The sequence below is a fragment of the Microcaecilia unicolor genome, chromosome 4, assembly GCF_901765095.1.
Source record: "Microcaecilia unicolor chromosome 4, aMicUni1.1, whole genome shotgun sequence".
Lineage (NCBI taxonomy): Eukaryota > Metazoa > Chordata > Amphibia > Gymnophiona > Siphonopidae > Microcaecilia > Microcaecilia unicolor.
The window spans coordinates 262,661,417-262,682,333 of NC_044034.1; the positions used below are offsets into that span (position 1 = coordinate 262,661,417).

At 45.0% G+C, this 20,917-nt stretch overlaps 1 protein-coding gene across 1 annotated transcript in view; it reads left to right on the forward strand.

Moving 5' to 3' along the window:
• The first annotated feature begins 1,221 nt into the window (after positions 1 to 1,221).
• Positions 1,222 to 20,917, forward strand: part of SH3RF3 (SH3 domain containing ring finger 3) — a 793,875-nt gene continuing 774,179 nt past the window's right edge. Inside the window, exon 1 of the mRNA XM_030201480.1 lies at positions 1,222 to 1,602. Within this exon, the coding sequence (XP_030057340.1) occupies positions 1,222 to 1,602 (381 nt within the window). The remainder of the gene's footprint in view (positions 1,603 to 20,917) is intronic.

The window sequence follows — 20,917 nt, forward strand, 5'->3', positions numbered from 1 at the left end:
CTTCCGATGAGTGGGAAAATGTTTGTTTCGGAATAAAAATTCAGAGCAAAATCGTTCACACCAACAGAGCTGAGAATCACGCAGAAATAACACGGGGAGCACAGTTGTGCAAAGAAGTTTTGTCTACTTTCCAAGCTAGCAGCTTCTGCCGATTAATGGATAATTCTCTGCCCCGTTTTATCGTTCTATCAAATATGACTGCGAGAGACTAGCAGTGATTTTAAATAAAACGAAAGGGGATTGGTTTGATATGTAGTTGTTTTTCCTTGCACTATGGAACAGAAGGCAAATCTGGTGGTCAGTAGACCGTAAGAAGGTTTGCAGGCTGGTGAATCACTTCCATCCCGCTTTGCCCCTGCATCGCATCTGACAGATTTCATCTGAAGACCAGGGAATTTGTGGCACGTTGGAACTCGTCGGACAGTTTTTGTTTCTCGTGTTGTGGATATAGTGGGATTGTTTTGGGGGGCTTGGCTAGAGGAGGACAGGAATCCTGTTGCTGGAGGTGTGGAGGAGGAAAGCTGGCAGTGCTCTCCGGTGGAGGGGTGGTGGCAGGAGACCGGTGATCAGGTTTCTGACCGGGAGAAGCAGAAGCCCTGGAGCGATCGGATGCAGCCACCACGTCCCGGGCATTTCTCTGTCAGCCCCCCGGCCGTTTCCAGGCAAAGAGTCTGATGCTAAGCCCGCACCTTGCACTGCTCGCCCCGCGCCATGCAGCATTTCTCCCGCATCTCCATCCTAGCAGGGGACCAAGCCCCCGAGCAGCTTTCCCTATCTCTCCTGCTCTCGGATTAAAGTGCGCGTTTGGTCGCTGCTTTGTACATAAGGACCAAAGGGAATATAAGAGGTGCCCTGTGCAGCCCTGATCATTTTCCGAAAGAAAAGGAATCTGGATTCCACTCTCTCCCGATGGACGCTTGACTTGACTTTGGTTTTTTTCCACGCTTGGCCTGGTGGCTCTTCTTGCGCTAGTTTCCTGTGATGGCCCTGGGCCGACCGGCCCCCAGCCTATTTGTACCTCTTTCCTTGGATGTGTGCCAGTGCCCGCTAGTCTAGATGCTCCTTGGGGCGTCCTGGCTTTGTACTTCCAAAGGACCGCAGAAACCAAGTAAGGGCGAGGAAGAGGAGAGGAGGCGAGAGAGGAGAGGAAGGAGGGAAGGCGGCGGCGGTGGAGGGGGTGGTGGTGGTGGCGGCGGCGGCGGCGGGGGCGGTGGTGGAGAGATGGACGAGTCCTCGCTGCTGGATCTGCTGGAGTGCTCTGTGTGCCTGGAGCGGCTGGACACCACGGCTCGGGTGTTGCCCTGCCAGCACACTTTCTGCCGCCGCTGCCTGGAGAGCATCGTCAGCTCCCGCCGAGAGCTGCGCTGCCCCGAGTGCCGCATCTTGGTGGAGTGCGGTGTGGACGAGCTGCCCGCGAACATCCTGCTGGTCAGGCTGCTGGACGGCATCCGCCAGAGACCCCGAGGGGGCGGCAGTGAAAGTCCCGCAGCAGCAGCCGCCGCCGCTGGGGGGAGCCCGAGAGCCAGCGCTGCCGGAGTCCCAGCGCGCCCTCCAGCGGCTGCTGGCGGCACGGCAGCCCGGGGTGCTCTGCTGACAGCAAAGGTGGGTGACATCTTTTTAGCACCGGAAAAAGAACCAGGGCTTCCTTCCTTCCCACTAACACACGCCTCCTCCCCTCTGTCCCACGCCTAAACACACTTGCTCTTCTCATCCTTCAGCCAAAACACACTAACACACACACACGCTCACAACCATCCTCCATCTTCCATCCTATATACACACTTGCACATTCACTTTCGTCACCTCTTTGTAACAATAGGTACCCTTCTCTCCCACCGTCCTAAAAGTATACACTCCCCTTAACATTTCTATCTTAAAAACACCCACTCACCCCTTTCTGTCTTCCCTGAATTGTAGACACCCTCACTCCTCTTACCCTTAATCTTAAATTTATATACCTCTTGCTTACTTTCCATTCTACAACCACACACAGAGTCACCCATAGTTGCCAGCTCTACCGGTGCTTGAGCATCCCTAGTATTGAACAAATTCCTTGACTGTGTTCAGGGAAGTGTAATTTTTGTTGTGTTCAGCACCCCCAATCATTGTGATAAGTTTGCTTCTATGCAGTTACCCTCCATCATCCTCCACACACTCATTCCCCTCACCCTCCAACCTAAACACACATTCACTTGCCTCCTCTTCCATCCTAAAAATGCATTCACACACTCAGTTTTCACCCTCTATCCTAAAAGCGCATTCACTTTCCACCTCCTCCATCCTAAAAACCGGTTGTCGTTTTAGTACCGGATTTGCTGTTACTTGGTTTAGCTGGTGGTTAATGTTTATTGAATTCTGTTTAATATGATTTAATAACTGGGAAGATAGTTATCAATAGAAAAATAGAAAATAAGGGAAGCAAGCCAAAGTTCTGGGGAGAGGGTGGAAGACACAGGTGCGACAGGTTGCTGGTGAGCAAAGGAAAAGGAACCACTGCACTGCTGTGGGCTCCCCAGGCTGTGACTGTGAACTTTTGACTTAGGTTGGGAGGTGACCTCTTGCCCACTGCTGAAGTTCCCACATGTTGCAGTGATGTTCTGAGCTTGCATTTAATGTTTTGATTAGTATTGTAGGTTTTCTTTTTCTTGTTGCCTTTTCAGCCAGGTTGTTGCCCCCTGACTGCTGCCTCTTTCCAGTTGCCCCCTTTCACCCCTCACTGGCAGTTGGATAGTGAGTTAGGTTGCGTTTGTAGCCTCATGATCATCTCTCTCACTCTAATAGCTTTGGCCACAGCAAGGCAGTGTCTTAGGGGCAGGCAAAGTTCAGTGAGCTTTAGCCTATATTTGTACTGTGGAAAGCACTCGCTGTCAGGGCTAAAGATGAGGAGAGGGGATGAAATGCAGGAGCCAGCTCCAGCTGTTTTCCTATTTATTTTGTATTTGATTGTTTTGATGGTTTTCATTTGTAGGTATCAAATACTGTGATTCAGCAGTGTCAAGGTTTGCCAGTTTGTACGAGAATGCTTAGATGCAAGTTCATGAGAACATTCATTTTCTTAAGCGCAGAGTGACCTGTCTGTACAGCTGCAGAAGTTCAAGACTTTAAGAACAGCTTCAGTGCAAGAATTAAGTTAGTTACAAGGCTGTACCCTCTGCGTGACAGAGCTCACTAGTAACTGTGTTGGGAGAGGTAGCGTCCCCAGCATTTCTGCTCCCTGGGTGTTTTTCTGTAAATAAGATTAACTTCTAAAGAGCCTGGCTTTGTATTGCTCTATAATGTCATGTTTACTGCGGTTGATCCTCAAATAAGCAGTTATACCTCAAAGTTCCACAACCTACGGACAGTATATATCGCATTTTCTAGGTCATCCGAAGGTTGTTATCGTAGTTAGAAAACAGATTGACATTTGATCAAAAATGGAAGAATAACACTTTGTTTAAGGCAAGCTGTGGGAGAGTGGCTAGAAGCCTGTAAAAGGGCATTTTTCACTGAAAGACATCAATGCAGTACTTACAGAGAACTAACTGCTAGACCTGCTGACTAATCACAGCCCTTGGTTTAGGAATGAAATTCTTTCCGGTTCTGGTATTAAAGTGTATAAATGTATACATTTTATTTTTAAGTGCAATAATTAGGTTTTGAGTTATTTTTATCTCTACTGTGGATTGTTGTTAGGTTTATGATCACTGTAAGTTTAAGAATGTCTCATTTTTATTGTTGTGATCTGTTCTGAACTCCTTGTGGTTAGAGGATGATTTTTATTGTACTGTATAAAATGCTTGGGAGTTGAATTTGACTGCCAATAACCACTTTTAACCTGTACCATGCTTTGCAGTATACTGGTATTTGTCTGTGAAACTGCCCTCCCTTGTCTTAGTTTGAAAAAGTGCTTTGCATGATAGTGAACTCGGGCCTTGAGCTTCAGTTGTCTCCATTTCTGATTGCACTTCGAATATCTGCCAGTTGCTTCTTAATATAAGAATTTAGGATTCAGAATGGGTGCCACCTATAGAGGCATTTAATAATGAAGCTGAAAGAGACCTGAACTGGACATCTAGGGTGGCCAGTCAGTCCAAACCGTCCGCTGTCCCTGCCTCCAAGCTGCAACCCATGATTATATCATCAAACCATGGAGATCTACCAGTGTCCAGTTTACAATGTAACTCTCTCCCTTTGTCTTCATTGTGCATGGTAGAGGATGGGGGCTTATACATCTGTTCCAATGTATAGGATGGGACAGGGGAAGATTACCTTCTAGCCTCTTGGTGTTTACATAATTGGACAAATCAGTCTGGACACCCTGGATGGTGTTACTTTGAATTTTGATTGTGACAATGTGATGAACAGAACGTTACCATGGAGCTAATTCTTTTCATTTGTTGTCCTTGCTTCTGTAGTGCAGAGTTTCCACGGGATAGGTTTTGGGAGCTCCTGTGACTGACGTATGCAGTCCAGTGGCTTTGTTCTGTCCCTTACCAGGAGAGCCTCTTCCTGTCTTCTAGTTTTGTCCTAGGGATCTGATGTAGAAAGCCACGTGGTAGAGCCATGTGCCAACGGTCGTACACATGGCTTCTACTGTATGGCATACATACAATGTCAACACAATATGTAGTAGAACATTTTAATTGATAGTGGTATAAGCAAAGATGGAACATATAGATAGGTAAGAGAGTAGGAAAGTAAGGTGACTAATTTAAAGAAAGTTGCACATGAGGTCAGACGGATGGTTAAATATTATCTCAGCTAGGGTAGGAGGTTGTGCGCTAATCATGGAAAGCCGACTGGACACAGAGGTTCTGCAGTAAGGGCAGCTTTACTGTGCACAAGTCCGAAGAAAACGGAAGTGCCAGCACACGTCTGTGCACGAACTGGAACGTTCTGTGCATTAGTATTAGTGGTGCAGAAATTTCTTGCATGTAAAATTTCTGTGAGGCTGATATGCACAGAACAACATCCCAGTTCATGCGCAGATGCATGCTATCACTTTTGTTTTTGTTCGGACACGTGCACAGAACTGTTACATCCCGTTTTGTCTTTGAAGGTCGCAGGCACTGATCTAGTTACAGAAACAAGAAAAATTAAGGATTTAAATCCCGAAAACTGGCATTCACTTCTGTCAGCCATCCCTTCTATGCTGCCCCAGACCTGGTGAAAATTTTCTCATGCTATATGCACATTAGAAACCCCTGTTTATTTCTGTGCATTACAGAGGAATTCCTAACGGCCTCATTACCATTTGTTTTAATATAGTGTGCGCCCATGTCTACTGTACAGTTAACTGCCATGGTGAAGTCATTTCTGCATTATGCAGCCAGAATTGGGTGTGCAGAAAGTTTGTTAATTGCACACTGCTGACCACAGTATTTTATTTATTTAGATTTTGCTCACACCTTTTTCAGTAGTAGCTCAAGGTGAGTTACATTCAGGTACTCTGGATATTTCTCTGTCCCAGGAGGGCTCACAATCTAAATTTGTACCTGAGGCAATGGAGGGTTAAGTGACTTGCCCAAGATCACAAGGAGCAGCAGTGGAATTTGAACCAGCCACCTCTGGATTGCAAGACCGGTGCTCTAACCACTAGGCCACTCCTTCAGTAGTGTTCTGCATTGGCCTCTGGGGTGCATATAGTTAGGTAGCACATTTGTGACATCAGTTAGCTTATCTGGGTTTAAAAAAGGTTTGGACAAGTTCGTGGAGGAAAAGTCCATAGTCTGTTACTGAGATAGACATGGGGAAGCCACTACTTGCCCTGGGATTTGTTCTATGGAATGCTGCTACTATTTTGGTTTCTGCCAGGTACTTGTGACCTAAATTGGCCACTGTTGGAAACAGGATAGTGGACTAGATCGACCATTGGTCTGACCCAGTATGGCTCTTCTTATGTTCTTATGGGTGACATTGAAAGAGACTAAAGTTCCTTCTCCACTGTAACAGAGGCATAGCCACAGGTATGCCAGGGCCTACCCACTTAGAGTTGAGGCCCACCCAGCAGCTGCCTACCCTTAGTGGTAGCTGGCAGGGATTCCCAAGCCCTGCCAGCTAAAGACTTCTTCTTGATGGCTTCAAGAAAGCTGCTGCCCACCTTGGCAGTTGGTGGCAGCTTCCTGAGCCTCTGATGCTGGCCACCATGCTCAGTGTTTGGTGCATGTGAGTGTTGGTGATTCAGGGAGCTGCAGCCGACTGCCGAGGTGGACAGCAGCTTTCTTGGAGCCATTGAGCAGAGGTCTTCAGCTGGCAGGGCTTGGAGATTTGGGGATCTCCACCAGCTCAAGTGTGTGTGTGTGTGTGTGTGTGTGTGTGTGTGTGTGTGTGTGTGTGTGTGTGTGTGTGTGTGTGTGTGTGTGTGTGTGTGTGTGTGTGTGTGTGTGTGTGTGTGTGTGTGTAATTTGAGAAGGAGGAGGGGCAGACAGTGGTGGGGAGGGAACACTTAGTGCTCACTCACTTTTTCTCTAGGCCCACTCAAAATCTGCTGTCTGGCAGTGCTGCTTCCCTGAAAAAATCACAGCCAAGTGCTGTGTGGTTTTTAGATCCCTTTCTGTCTGCCCACATCTAAATTGGAACAAGGTACTAATATAAAGTAGAAAATAAGGGAAGCAAGCCAGAACTGGGAATAAGGGAAGAAAGCTGGTGAGCAGAGCACTACTATGCTGTGGGCTCTCCAGGCTTTTGACAGTGAATGTTTGGCACAGGTCAGGAGGTGGTGACCTCTGGCTCTCTGCTGACATTTTCACATGTTGCAGGACTGGTCTGAGCTTAGGTAGAACTGACTTGAGCTTAGAGATAGGTCTCTGCTCCCAGAAAAAAATGTCATATGAACAGGAGCTGTCGTCTACATATGGGAAAACCACTGCCTCTCAATCCACAACTTCAAGAACTGAAAAGAAAAAATAGGAATGGAAAGCTTAACATTTGGATAGAGGGAAAAAACCTAAAGGGCCGTAAATTAAGTTTACAGCTTCTTAAAGCCTCTGCTCCCTCTGTGTCCCCTAGTACTCACTGCAAGGGATAGAGGAATACTGTCCTCTGTCCTCACTGTTACCTCACAAGACTCCTAGAAAAGTTTGTGGGTCTCTACACATGGCAATATTAACCTTTCAGTAGGTCCTAAGCAAACAAGTGCACTGTCCCCCTACCTCTCCCCAACCCAGTATCTCCCTTTTCTCTTACCTCCCCACGTCTAGTATCTGCCTTTTCTCTCTCCTTTACACCCCCACCCCCTGGCCCAGCATCATTTCCCTTTTCTTTTCTTTCTCACTTCCCAGTTCAGTATATCCCTTTTCTGTTCTCTCTCTTCCTAACTCTCCACCCCTGGTCCAGCATCATTCCCCTCCCCCCCCCCAAAAAAACAGGGCTGGATCAAGGCATCACACCAGGCCCCCTGATCTGTTTGTACCCTAGGCACATCACGTTCCTAGTTTTCCTGTGTTTTAATCCAGCCCTGTCTCCATATTATCAGTAATTCAGGCAGGTTATTATTAAGGCCTGAGCAACCGCAACTAAATGCTCTTGTACCAAAACTGGATGCAACTGACGAATGCAACAGAGCTGAAAGTAACAGCTTTTTGTCACTGAGGTAATTTGAGGCCCTGCACTTACGATGTCAGCACTCATCACTCACGATCTCTTTACCTGTGAGTATTATTGTCTAAAATTGCAGGCAGTGAGGGGGCCAGGGAAGAGGGCTTCTGAACACTCAGTTCCTCAAGATTTCTGAGGGTTGAGTTTATGGTAATTGTTTAACGTAGGCCATATGTGAACCTTCTCTGAACAGCTGGCTAGTTTTCCCATGTATTTGGCTGGATCTCTACCCAAGGACATGTAAAACTGGACATCATTTTTATATATAAACCAATGAAGTCCATAACTGCATGTGAGGTTCCCGAGGGTTCTACGATGTTAAATAATATGAGAGAAGGCTTGACCCCTGGGAGCCCCAGAGCTCAGTAACCAAGGGGATGAAATACATTTCCAAGGGTGACGTGCTACATCCTGTCAAATAAACATGAAGCAAACCATTTAAGTACTGTCTCTCCAATTCCTATTCCTTTCAAACATTGCAGTAATATTGTATGACTCACTGTATCAGAAAGCACTGAATAATCAATCAACACCACCACAGTACACGCCAATCCCTGGTCTAAGTCTTTCCTCTGATCATCTGTTAATGCCAGTAATATAGCTTTGAACTGTAACCTGCCCTGAAACATTTCTGGCCAGGGTCCAGGATGAACCATGAGTGGAAAGGGAGATTACGTCTGTGTTACTCCTGTTCGTACAGCTTAATATGCCATTAGCTTTTGTGCTCTCAGAACTGTATTTCTGTGTTCCTCCAACTCATCCCCCCCCCCCCATTACCCAGACCCTCCTTACAAATTTTGGGCCATTTGAACCCCCAGCAACAGTCCCCCAAATCCCCCAGTCCAATCCTGTCCCGCACCAGAGAAACCTGGCCCCCACCTTCTTCCCACCCCTCCAGCCTCCTCCCTCCCTTGCCCTACTTGGGGGGGGGGGGTGTCTATAGAGTTATTAGATCATCCAGAATGCTGTGGGAGTAGGGGGTCCATCCTGGGGCTGTTAGCGAGCGGAATGCTCTGCTAGGGCTGTGCTAGGTAGGGGGGGATGCATTATATGTAGGGCTTCTGGTATGGGTTGTTTATGAAAAATGCAATTCTATAACTGAGCACACGCAGTTGCGCATGCCTTTCATGCTTAAGTGCACGGAAAAGTGTCAATTTCATGTGTGAGAGCAGTACACGCTATTCTATAAGGGCACATGATAATATGTAACTGCATAAGTTATACAGGTAGGTTGCCCATTTATACTTCTCACTGACTTGGCATAGATGAACCAATGCAGGTTTATACTTGTATTCTATAACAAAATCCAGGTGCTCTGATGCTATATTATAGACTAGGTGGTCCCCGTGCAACATTGGGGTGGCTACAAGGGTGTGCCCAGTTATAAAACTGCCTCCAATAAATATAATAGCAACAGAAATGTAAAGATGGATTTTAAGCCTCTTCCAGAAACCCTAATTAGCTGAGAAATAAACACTGAAATTTACATTTTATCCACACCTACCCCCTAATTCTATAAAGGACGCTCTGAGAAGTGCATGCAAATTTGGGCACGCCCAAATTGCGCACGCATCTTAATTGAATAATTAGCTAATTAACGCCAATAATTGTTTAACAAGCTATTATTGGCACTAATTGAAATCAGTCAAGATGTACGTGCGTGATCCGTGCCTAAATTTTACATGCGTTCTGAAAAAGAGGGTGTGGAAATGGGAAAGCCATGGGCAGTATGGGGTGGATCGTGGGCGTGGTTTGTGGTTACACGAACAATTATAGAATAAGGGAGCTCTGCACCTAAGTTTAGGTGCAGGCTTAAATGCACCATGTTTTCGTTGATGCAAATGGACATGCCTAAATTTATGCACAACCCCAGGACTTAAGCACTGTTCTGTAAACCATGCCTAACTTTAGGCGCGACTTAGAGAATAGTGCTCAGCATTTTATTTCGACACCATTTATAGAATCTAGCTTCTAATGCCAGAAGCCTTAACTATAATGGATAAGGGGGAAAAGTGGTTCCTGGAGTTGTGAAGACACGGGCTCATGTGATGGGAATGAGCTAGAGTGCCGATAATGAACAGAAACCCAAACAGGGCGTGCAGATGTGCTGTGCGTTGTAATTATTGCAAGTTTAGCATGCAAGCCACAGATCGGTTCTGCTGAAACACAGCTGTCTTGAAGTTTGACTGATATATAGATAATGTTAGGAAGTAAAAAGGCAGCATTAAAGCTAAAATTACCTTTTTTGCTTTGGAAGTTCAGTACTTTCAGCGTTACTGCATTTAACTAAAGCCTACCATTTATAATAATATATGTTTAGGGATGGGAAGGGTTGGGGTATTCCTGTTTGAATGTTTCTGACCTTTATTGATCCTTCTGTGGGTATGAATCCAAGCTCTCTATGGACTTGTGTTCTTTGTATTTTGGATGTTAGATTTATAGTTCTCTCTTTCTATATTTGGTTCAAACGTGCATGTTCAGTTTAGAACTCCATCTCCTCTACTGTCCATGGTTTTGGTGGTTTGGGGCATTTGGGGGGGGGGGGGGGCGGGGAAGGGTGAGAGGTGTAGTTCGGAGATTGTATTGTTATTAAGTTGTTATCGTTCCATTGACGATTTCCTGTCTGTTAGTTGAACTTTCAATAAAAAAAAAGATTTAAACTAATGATATATATTTAATGAAGAGAAAATAATGCCATTTTTTAATATTTGAAAATAGAATTTTAATTCCGAATCTGGAGTTAGGAAAGGTGGTCCTTCAGAGCCTTGCACTGTAACATCAGGCTTCTTTTCCACTTGCTCATGTGTTGAATTTTGTGAGTTCACTAATTTTTCCAACTAGTTAAACCTGGCAGAAAAAAAATGTCTTTCCTTAGAAAAGGGAAATAATTCAGATTTTAAACAATTAGGGCCCTGTTTACTAAGCCGTACTGTAGGCACGCAAACCTTTTAGCACGCTAAAAATTAGCGCGCACTAACACTGAAGACTCTAGCAGTAGCGCACGCTATATTTTAGCGCTTGCTAAAAAGTTATTGTGCCTATAGCACAGCTTAGTAAACAGGGTCTTTAAAAAAACTGATTCCAGCAGGTAAAGTACTTTTGTAATCATATTGTAATCACATACATTACAGTGGACATTTTTATTTCTTATTTCCTTGTCCCTTATTGTACCCATTTACCGCTACTTATCTGACCCTTTTTCTAATTGTATGTGTTTAATACCTACCGTACTTGGAGTTCACCATTGCGGTATTTTGTAAGCCACATTGAGCCTCCTAATATGTGGGGAAATGTGGGATACAAATATTGCAAATAAATAAATATTTCTAAAATTTTACTAAAATGTTTTATTTAACCTGGCAGATTTTTCTGTTTCTTTGGACTCACAAATCAGTTTGGATTTGGACTGAGCTCACACCTTTCTCAGTAGCTCAAAGCAAGTTAAATTCAGGTAGAAGAGCCTGTCCCCAGAAGGCTCATAATCTATGGGGCCTTTTTACTAAGCTGTACAAAGAAATGGGCTTAGCAGGCCCTTACATGGGTCCTGTCTGCATGCTAATAGCACACTTTTGTTCCACGCTCAAATCCAAACGTATTCTATAACAACGCACATAACTTAATTGGCTAATTAAGCCAGCCAGTGTTGTTAAGAGCACTTAATAAACAATAATAAGCACTAATTGACAATAATTAAAATTTACGCACGCAAATCATGACGTGTGTTCTGTAATGCACAGTGCCTAAATTTTAATGTGTGCAGGCAAAAAGGGGAGTGGTTATAGGCGAGGAAATGGGCGTTTTGTAGGCATTCCAAAATATACGCAAACATTTATAGAATATGGCTCTTTGTGCCTAGATCTACATGCTGGGATTTACTCCCATGTTTTTGTTGGTGTAAATGGAGGCGTATAAATTTAGGCGCTAGAGTGTCAACTAAGTATATTCTATATTCCACGCTTAAACCTAGGCACTACTTATAGAATACACTTAGGCGGAAGTGTTTTCCGTGTGAATTTTTTAGGTGCCATATATATATAGAATTCCCCCCCCCCCCCCACCCCTTAAGCCTATTTCTAGCTCAGCCATAAAATAGCCTTTTTGTTTTCTATTTGTTTCATTTCTGGCCATGTGCTGATTATGAGGCGGTAAGGGCTCCCACGTTAAGTCCACATTTACTGGTTAGCATGTGGTAATGTCAGAGCGCTAGCTGGTTATCATTTCTGAGCTCACTCTCCACCCCTGATGTTCCTCCTTCCAAAAAACATAAATAAATACTGCGTGCTTAGTGCGCAGATAGCGAAACTAACACAGGGCACACTTAAGTGCATCCTATGTAAGGCCATTTTTGCTGTGATAGGCACACGCTAGCCCCTAATGCAGCTTAGTAAAAGGGCCCCTAAAGTTGATTCCTGAGACAGTGGAAGGTTAAGTGACTTGCCCAAGATCACAAGGAGACGCAGTGGGATTTGTGGTTTTCACTAGTTTTCAGCCCGCTAACCTACACCTGCACGTGGATGAAACCAGGGCTCAGATCCTAGTGCCATGCGCTTTCGTTTACAATTACCTGGGGATTTTCCCCTCATTTTATATCCCCTCTCAACTTACTTTCATGTAGTCACTGTGCTGATAGTCCACGGTTGAGAGTCATGCACCACAAGGGCACCTTCCAGAATCTTCTGATCATGGGCCTTGAATCCAACCACTAGGCTTTTCTGTTGTGACTTCCTCCATCCTAGAGGCTGTGAACACTGTTGTGAACACTGTCTCTGTAACATCCCCAGCCCCAGCTGGCCTAGGGTGAAGAGGACAAGAACAGGGGATTGAACCCAAGGCTCTCCTTGCAACAGTGCAGTTGCATTGAACCGCTTTGCTGCTCCTTATTCAAGTGGCTTTAAATATTCAGAGTTATTTGTTCTCTACATGAGATCCCAGTGGGTGGTGGTTTGAAATTCCCTACACGCTTTTGTAATAATACTTAATAAGTCACAGTACTCAGTTTGTCCATGATGTTTATTAAAAAATATATATATCTTAGATCATAATTCGGTGCAGCTGTGGTGTAGTTTTTATGTGACCGTGACTGTGTGCAAAAATCAGTCCAAACATACATCAGAATACATCTTCAGTACACATTATCCCCCCTAATTCTATATGGGGGTAAATAGCAGTTACTCGTAAATGGACTTAGGTACTGTTCTATAAAGTAGCACCTAAGTTGCTGGTCTGCTCATATTCAGTGCAATTTATCCGGGCAGAAATGGCTCCCGGATGGTTAAATAGCTAAGCGTGAGTTAGCCGGCTATCTTGGCTGAATATTAGCACTTAGGGCCAGATTCTATATAAGGCTCCTAAAAAATCTGTGCAGTAAACATTTGCGGCTAAGCGTATTAAGCGACACCTAGATTTAGGTACGGTATATAGAATACGCTTAGTTGATATCCCAGCGCCTAAAACTATGAACCTCCATTTACACCAGGGGAAACGTGGCGTGAATCCTTGAGTGTACTGGGCCATATTCTATAACTACGTGCATAAATTTTGGAAAGCCCCCGAAATACCCATATCCCCACCCATAACCGTGCCCCTTATGAACTGCGCGCGTTAGAATTTAGGCGCACTTTATTACAGAATATGCATAGCGAGTTGTGCATGTAAATTCTAATTATTTGCAATTAGTGCTCATTATTGCTTCACTTGGATTTCAGAACGGAATGCTAGGCGTGCTATATAGAATCCGGCAGTTAGCGGCTAGCCTGGTCACCGGCTATGTTGCACGTCATAGCATGTTGCTAGCGCCAATATTCATTGGCTGTCCGGCTAAGTTTAGTGGCCAGATAGACCCACATAAACAGCAGGTGTATCTTTAGCCACTATAACTTAGCCGGACAGCCAATGAATATTGGGGCTAACACACTATCCAGCTCATTTTCGAAAGAGATTGTCGGCCATCTTCCGACACAAATCGGGAGATGACCGGCGATCTCCTGATCCCGGCCAAATTGGTATAATCGAAAGCCGATTTTTGCCGGTGCAAACTGCTTTCCGTCGCGGAGCCAGACAACCTTCAAGGCAGGGTACATAAGGCGGGACGGGGAGGGGGCGTGGTTACGAGATGGCCGGCTTCATCTCATAATGGAAAAAAGATGGCCGGCTCAGACGAGCATTTTGCTGGATTCACTTGGTCCGTATATGTTTAGGACCAAGTGGCAAAAAAGTGCCCCAATTGACCAGATGACCACCGGAGGGAAATGGGGATGACCTCCCCTTTCTCCCCCATTGGTCACCAACCCCCTCCCACCCCCAAAAAAATTTTAAACATTTTTTGACAGCCTCTATGCCAGCCTCAAATGTCATACCCAGCTCCCTGACAGCAGTATGCAGGTCCCTGGAGCAGTATGTAGTGGGTGCAGTGCACTTCAGGCAGGTGGACCCAGGCCCATCCCCCCCTACATGTTATACTTATGGTGGTAAATGTTGAGCCCTCCAAACCCCCCCCAAACCAATTTTACCCACATGTAGGTGCCTCCCTTCACCCTTTAGGGCTATGGTAATGGTGTTGAGTTGTGGGGAGTGGGTTTTAGGGGGGATTTGGGGGGCTTAGTACCCAAGGTAAGGGAGCTATGCACCTGTGAGCTATTTTTATTTTTTAATTTTTAGAAGTTCCCCCTAGGGTGCCCGGTTGGTGTCCTGGCATGTCAGGGGGACCAGTGCACTACAAATGCTTGCTCCTCCCATGACCAAAAGGCTTGCATTTTGCTGGGTTTGAGATGGCCGGGCCCGGTTTCCATTATGGCTGAAAACCGAAGCCAGCCATCTCTAAACCCAGCGATCTAAACATTTGACCTAAATGTTGAGATTTAGCCGGCGCCAACCGTATTATCAAAGGAAAAGATGGCCGGCCATCTTTTTTGATAATGCGGTTCGCTTCGCCCCTTTACGGCGCCGGCCAGCTATTTGGCTGGCGCCGTTCAATTATGCCCCTCCATGTTGCATGACATCCAGATGGCATTATGAAATACTATGTTATTAACACACAGATTTTTGGCACTTATCATTTTAGTGCTCTTTAAAGGACTGTCCCCTATAAGTACCTGTGATACCCACCCTGTAACAATTAAAAGTGCCCTGTTAGATTATTTGAAATTCCTTCTGACCAGTTCACCCACAGATCCCCTGAAATTCTGTAAGTAGCCATGTTAGGGTGAGTCACAAATTCACACTGAATTTGTTTGGTCCGTATGACATTTCTCCTATGTAGGAACCATTCAGAACCCATTCCATGTATGATACACTCATGAGTGATACTCTTCCAAACTAAGGCCATCCCAGAAGGTGAGGGTCACTATGGGGAGCATCTTAAAGAAATGCAAGCACACGACTTAGCAGGAAAACATTTAAATTTGTGGGTGGGCATCACCACTAGCCATGCATACATTTAATATATGTACCCAAATTATCCCAAACACTCTTTCCTTTCACAATTTCACAAGGTATTCCCACAATGAGCTAATTCATAATCAACTACTATCAAACGGGGATTTTCAGAGTTTCAAGTACTTCCACCATCCAGGGACTAAGCCTCAATAGTTTTTTTTGGTGTTGCTTGCATCATCATTGATCAACCCGTGATTTTTTATTTTTCTACAAAAAACGTTCTTATTTATATTTCTTTTCACAATTTCTTTATAACTTCTCATAACTATAGCACCAATATGCTTCTGAAGTCCATATTTCATTATAGTTTATCCACTAAGACTTAGCTTTTCAACGCGTTACAGCAGCACTTTTCCTCCCAGCTCCAACCTCTGCCGACTTGGCCAGGTTTCGAAAATTCTTCTGCAGGGAAGAGGCATGCTGAAGAGAACAATTGTCCATCAGAGCATATCATTATCAAAACCTTTTTTTGGGTCCTACCATTACTGTGTATGTTCCTTCATACAAAGAGAAAAAATGGCTGCGGCATCCTTCACAGCCGCTCTGTTTTAAATGGGTCACAGCTGATTATAAAACTCACACCCTGATTGGGCTGGTCAGAGGCGATATTCGGTTGCACTGCCTGGTTTAGTGCTGCTCAATATCGATGGTTGGGCAAGGACAGGCGATTTAAGGGGGCCAGAGCCTTTCCAGCCCGCTTAAATTGCATTGAATATCAACCTCAAAGTTTATAGAATTTCCCCTAAATTTTCAAAAGCAAAACATAGGAGCGTTCCTTCCGGGCAGGGTTTTTAAAGAAATACATTCTTAACCTTTTTTCTTTGCATTTACTCTGGCTTCTGTTCCAGAATACCATGAGGCTAACTCTGGCTCCTGTGCCTTCTTTTCAACTGCTTCTATCCAAACTGCTGTTGGGGGAGGTCACAAAAGTTATGTTTAAAAATCACTCTTTTTGGGCAGTGTCCTTCCTCCCTTACCTCCCTCCTCCCCAGCCTGCACTTCGAGCTGATGGTTTGGTCCTTCACTGTAATTCCCAGGGCATGTACTAAATACAAGTGTATCTTACTTAACTGCAAGACCGATGCAAGGGTATTAGGTGTCCTAGCAAACCTTCAGCCCCTCCCAAACCTTTAGGTCCCTTGACCTCTCAATAATCACAATCACCCCAACACCATCCTTCCCAGAATAATCTGAGTAAATGGTCTAATAACATATGGCGCTTTGCTGACTGCCGCCGTCGTTATTCTCAGATATTCAATGCCAGGCCATGACCGGGCTTCTCCGTTGAATATCTGGTTAAGTCGATATTCAGAACTTAACAGACCATGGGTTGCCACATAAAGATAGGTGGCCAGTTATGTGCTGTATATTGACACTTAATCGGCCACTCTGCCTCCGGAACACCCCCGAAATAGTCACTTTTCATTTAGACGCTAACCGCTAATTTTCAGCAGCGATAGCCCAAACAAGCTATTTAACTGGTCAGCGGCCATTTCTGGCTGGTGAAAAATCATTTTGCTGTCAATCAGATAGATAGTAACATAGTAGATGAAGGCAGATAAAGACTTGCACAGTCCATTCAGTCTGTCCAACAAGATAAATAGATGGCATATGGTATGAGATCTTGATCTGTCCTTGCCATTTTCGGGAAACAGACCATAAGTCTGCCTGGCACTAGTCTTATTCCCCACCATTAGAGTTGCTGTTGAAGACCACTCCAGCTCATCCAGACCTGTCTAGTCCAGAGGTTCTCAAACTTTCTTGGTAGACAGCACCCTTAGGGCCCTGTTTACTAAGGTGCACAAGCGTTTTTAGCGTGTTCACAAAATTAGCATGCACAAACTGTGTAGGCGCCCATTGGAATATTGTGGGCGCCTACACAGCACGCACTAATGGTTAACGCGTGCTAAAAGCACTAACGCGCTTGTAGCGCAGCTTAGTAAACAGGGCCCTCAGTGTCTAGTAATTTTTTCACAGCGCCCCCTAGGCCACATATTTCCTCTCAGCTCTTCTCCCCCACTGCTCAGTGCCATGCCGATGCACGTTGAGTTCTGCCTTAGCTGGTAGGGGTGCTCAAGCCCTGCCAGCTGAAGAGATCTGCTGTCTCCGTGCTGCCTGAGCAGTGAGAAAGTTGGGAGGTGTGCTTCAGCCGCTAACGCTTGCACTCCTGCACATGCTCAGTTCATGAACTGAGGATGCGCTGAAGCACGCCGACGACTTCCTCTGCTCTCAGATAGCATGGAGGAGGAGCTCTGGCAGTGGATCTCTTCAGCTGGTGCGGCATGGGCATCCCCGCCAGCCATTTTGGAGGGGGCCTTAAAATTTCCTGTAGCTTTCCTGTGAGTTTCCTACGGCGCGCCACCCTCTATCTGCTATAAGTACCTCCTGTTGTTTCTTTGTGTTGTTGGTAGGATGTATTCTTTTGTTTTGACTGCAGCTGCTCTTTGCTGACCTCCACCCCACCCCAGAAGCTGCTGACCTAGGCAACTGCCTGGCTTAACTGACAGTTGGGCCAGCCTTGCTTAAGTGAGGCACCCGCTTCCTTTCTGAAGCAGGAGAATTTCACTGCTGAAAGTGTCAGCAGCAGGTGAAGTAACAATTCCATCTCATGATGTTCTTAGAGTCTTCATTTTATGATGCACGGCCAAGTAACTAGTTGTCTTTCCGTAGGGTTTCCATAAAAATCACAGGGTCACATAAAGATAAACAGATGATTTATCTGCATAAGTGCTTTTGAAGACTGACCCTTGTATTTATTCCTTTCAGCTTAATGTAAGGGAAAAGAAAAATCACTGTCTCATTTAATTGCTTTTGTGTTTCCAAGCATTTTACACCTTTAGGATTGCCATCCTGCCCAGCTACAGCAATATCTTTCTGGGAACAGCATCAGAATTAATGACCAGAAAATTGATAATATAAGACCATTTTCAAAACGCCTGGCTACAGACATTTTCTAATTTCATAGGGCTTACTCACACCTCCCAGGGGTTTGCTCCTCCACTTGATCGAAATATTGAGGGGCAGATGCGAGACGCAAGGCTGTGAGAGTATTTCAGGGGTGCTGTATATAAGGAAAGACACTGCCAATTCTGTGCATTCATGGGTAAGACAGCTGTCAGTTAGTGAAGGTGAACAAAGGTAGCTGAAATAAGGAAATGTCTTTGGATACGTTTTGACAGATGCCGAGCTGCTGTGATGGCACTTGTTCATGTCTTGTAGTTTGATGGACCATTATTGCTTCCTTGTTGTCACTAGTAAAATGCAATTTGCTAATGCACTGGATTGCTTCCTTCTTCCCATTAAGGGCTAGATTCTGTATATGGCGCCTGAAAATTCTGCGTGAAAAAAAAAATACACCTAAGCATATTCTGTAAAGAATAGGCTTAAATTTCAGCGCGGTATATAGAATTATACCGAGCACCTCTTCACACGACCAAATCTAGTTGTGGCCATTTACACCACGTTTTGCTTGGCGTAAATCCTGACACCTAAATTAGCTGCAGAACGGGTGTATTCTATAACAATGTGCATAGATTTTAGAAACGCTTACACCCCGCCCCTGGCCACGCCCCTTTTCCAGATAGACGACTTAGAATTTATGGGCACCACGTTACAGAATATGCTTAGCGAGTTGTGTGTGTAAATCTTAATGCCAATTAGAGCTGATAATTGCCTGTTAACATCCAATTAACAGTGCTCATTAGCTAGTTAAACAATTAAGTTACATGCATTGTTATAGAATACGCTTCGATTTCTGTGCAGAGCTTAAGGAACAATATATATAGAATTCCAAGATATATCCTTGTGGAGCCTGCTGCACGACTTACCTTCCGTTATGCTTCCTTAAGTGGAGTGGAAGAGTAGCCTAGTGGTTAGAGCATTTGGTCTTGACATCCAGAAGTGCTGGGTTCAAATCCCACTGCTGCTCTTTGTGATCTTGGACAAGTCACTTAACCCTCCGTTGCCTCAGGTACAAACTTAGGGGTCCTTTTACTAAGATGCGCTGAAAAAAGGCCTGTGGTAGTGTAGGTGTGGGTTTTGGGTGCACACAGATCCATTTTTCAGCGCACCTGTAAAAGCCTTTTTAAAATTTTTGCCGAAAATGGACGTGCGGCAAAATGAAAATTGTCACGCGTCCATTTTGTGTCTGAGACCTTACTGCCAGCCATTAACCTAACGATAAAGTCTCATGCAGTAAGTGGGCGGTAATGACCTACGCGCGTCAAATGCCAATTGGCGCACGTCCAATACATGCGTCTGAAAATAAAAATTATTTTTCAGACGTGCGTATTGGATGCGTGCCAAAAATGAAATTACCGCAAGAGCCACGCAGTAGCCGGGTGGTAACTCCATTTTGGTGCGCTTTGGGCGCATTTCGACGCTTACACAGCTTAGTAAAAGGGCCGTCAGATTGTGAGCCCTCCAGGGACAGGGAAAATACCCAGTGTACTGACTGTAACTTACCTTGAGCTACTATTGAAAAAGGTGTGAGCAAAATCCAAATAAATAAATTATAATAACCCCTCTCTCCTCTAATCACTTCATTAACTCCCTCTGCCAGTGCATTCATTCTGCAGCTGCTCCATACCTCTGCCCTTTTATTTCTCTCTACACCCTTCCCTGGGAACTACATTCATTAGTTAAGTCATTCTCTTATCTGTACCCTTCTCCTCCACTGCCAGCTCCAGACTCCCTTCCTTCTTTCTATGCCAAACCCTTGGTATAGACTTCCTGAGTCAGTAGGTCATGCTCTCCCTCTGTGTGTTCGAAGAAACAGAAAAATGTGCACTGCTGGCAGCTCTTTTTAACATCTGTATTCATCCACTGTTATTGGGAGTTGAGTATGGGGGGGGGGGGTGTATTCTCTACAGGTGTGTGTGTGTGTGTGGTGGGGGGGTGCTAAGTGTGAATTCTGTAACAGCAATTATGCATGAAATTGCCATTATAGAATACAACTATTTTCACTGGCTTTACTTGTTTTTCTGAAAATATCCTTCTGTATATGTAGATAATCCATATACAGAAGGACGGATGCTAAATGCTGCAATATATAAATGCCCCTGACGAAGCTGGAGTGAAACAGCTGTGCTGTAGAGCTAGGGTTACCATATGGCTCCAGAAAAAAGGAGGACACATTGATCCAGTCCGGGTTTTGCTTTCAGTGAGAGCAATGGAAGTAAAACCCAGACTGGCTCAATCTGTCCTCCTTTTGCTGGTAACCCTATGTAGAGTGAAGCGGTATCCTTTCAGATAAGTACCTAAGAAAGTTTGAACACTGGAGGACGTTTTAAAAGAGAAAAAAATATAATGAAGAAGTAGGCGGGTCATTAGTCCAAGTTACAGCATAGACGTGACCCGAGCCACTGAAGTTTTTTCCTCCTTGCATTTTTTCATAGCAAATTAATGGTTGCTTGTTAAGTTTCTTGTAGTGACATTATAGACTACTAGCATAAGTCCACATTTTATGCCGGGGCGTAGCCAGGTAACAAATTTTGGGTGGGCCTAGGCAAGAAGTGGATGGGCACCAAGTGTTCTCCCCCCTTCCAACCACCACAAAAAAAAATATTTCAGCTGGCGGGAAAATGCTTCTTTCCACCTTGGCAGTATGCAGCAGGCATGCGCTGAAAACTGAGTGTGTGCAGGTGCCAGTATTGTGGAGAGTAGCGTTTTTGTTACCATCAGGGGGCAGTCTTCAGCTGGCCGAGCTTGAGATCCCCATCAGCTACCGCTAAAAAAGTGTGCTACTGCTGGGTGGGCCTGAGCACTAAATGAGTGGGCCCCGGCCCACCCAGGCCCACCTGTGGCTACGTCACAGTTTTACGCATGTAATATAAAGTGCTAGCACTTACAGTAGCACTTTGGCAGGCATAAATGCTCAAACCTAAATAGGATACACACTATGGGG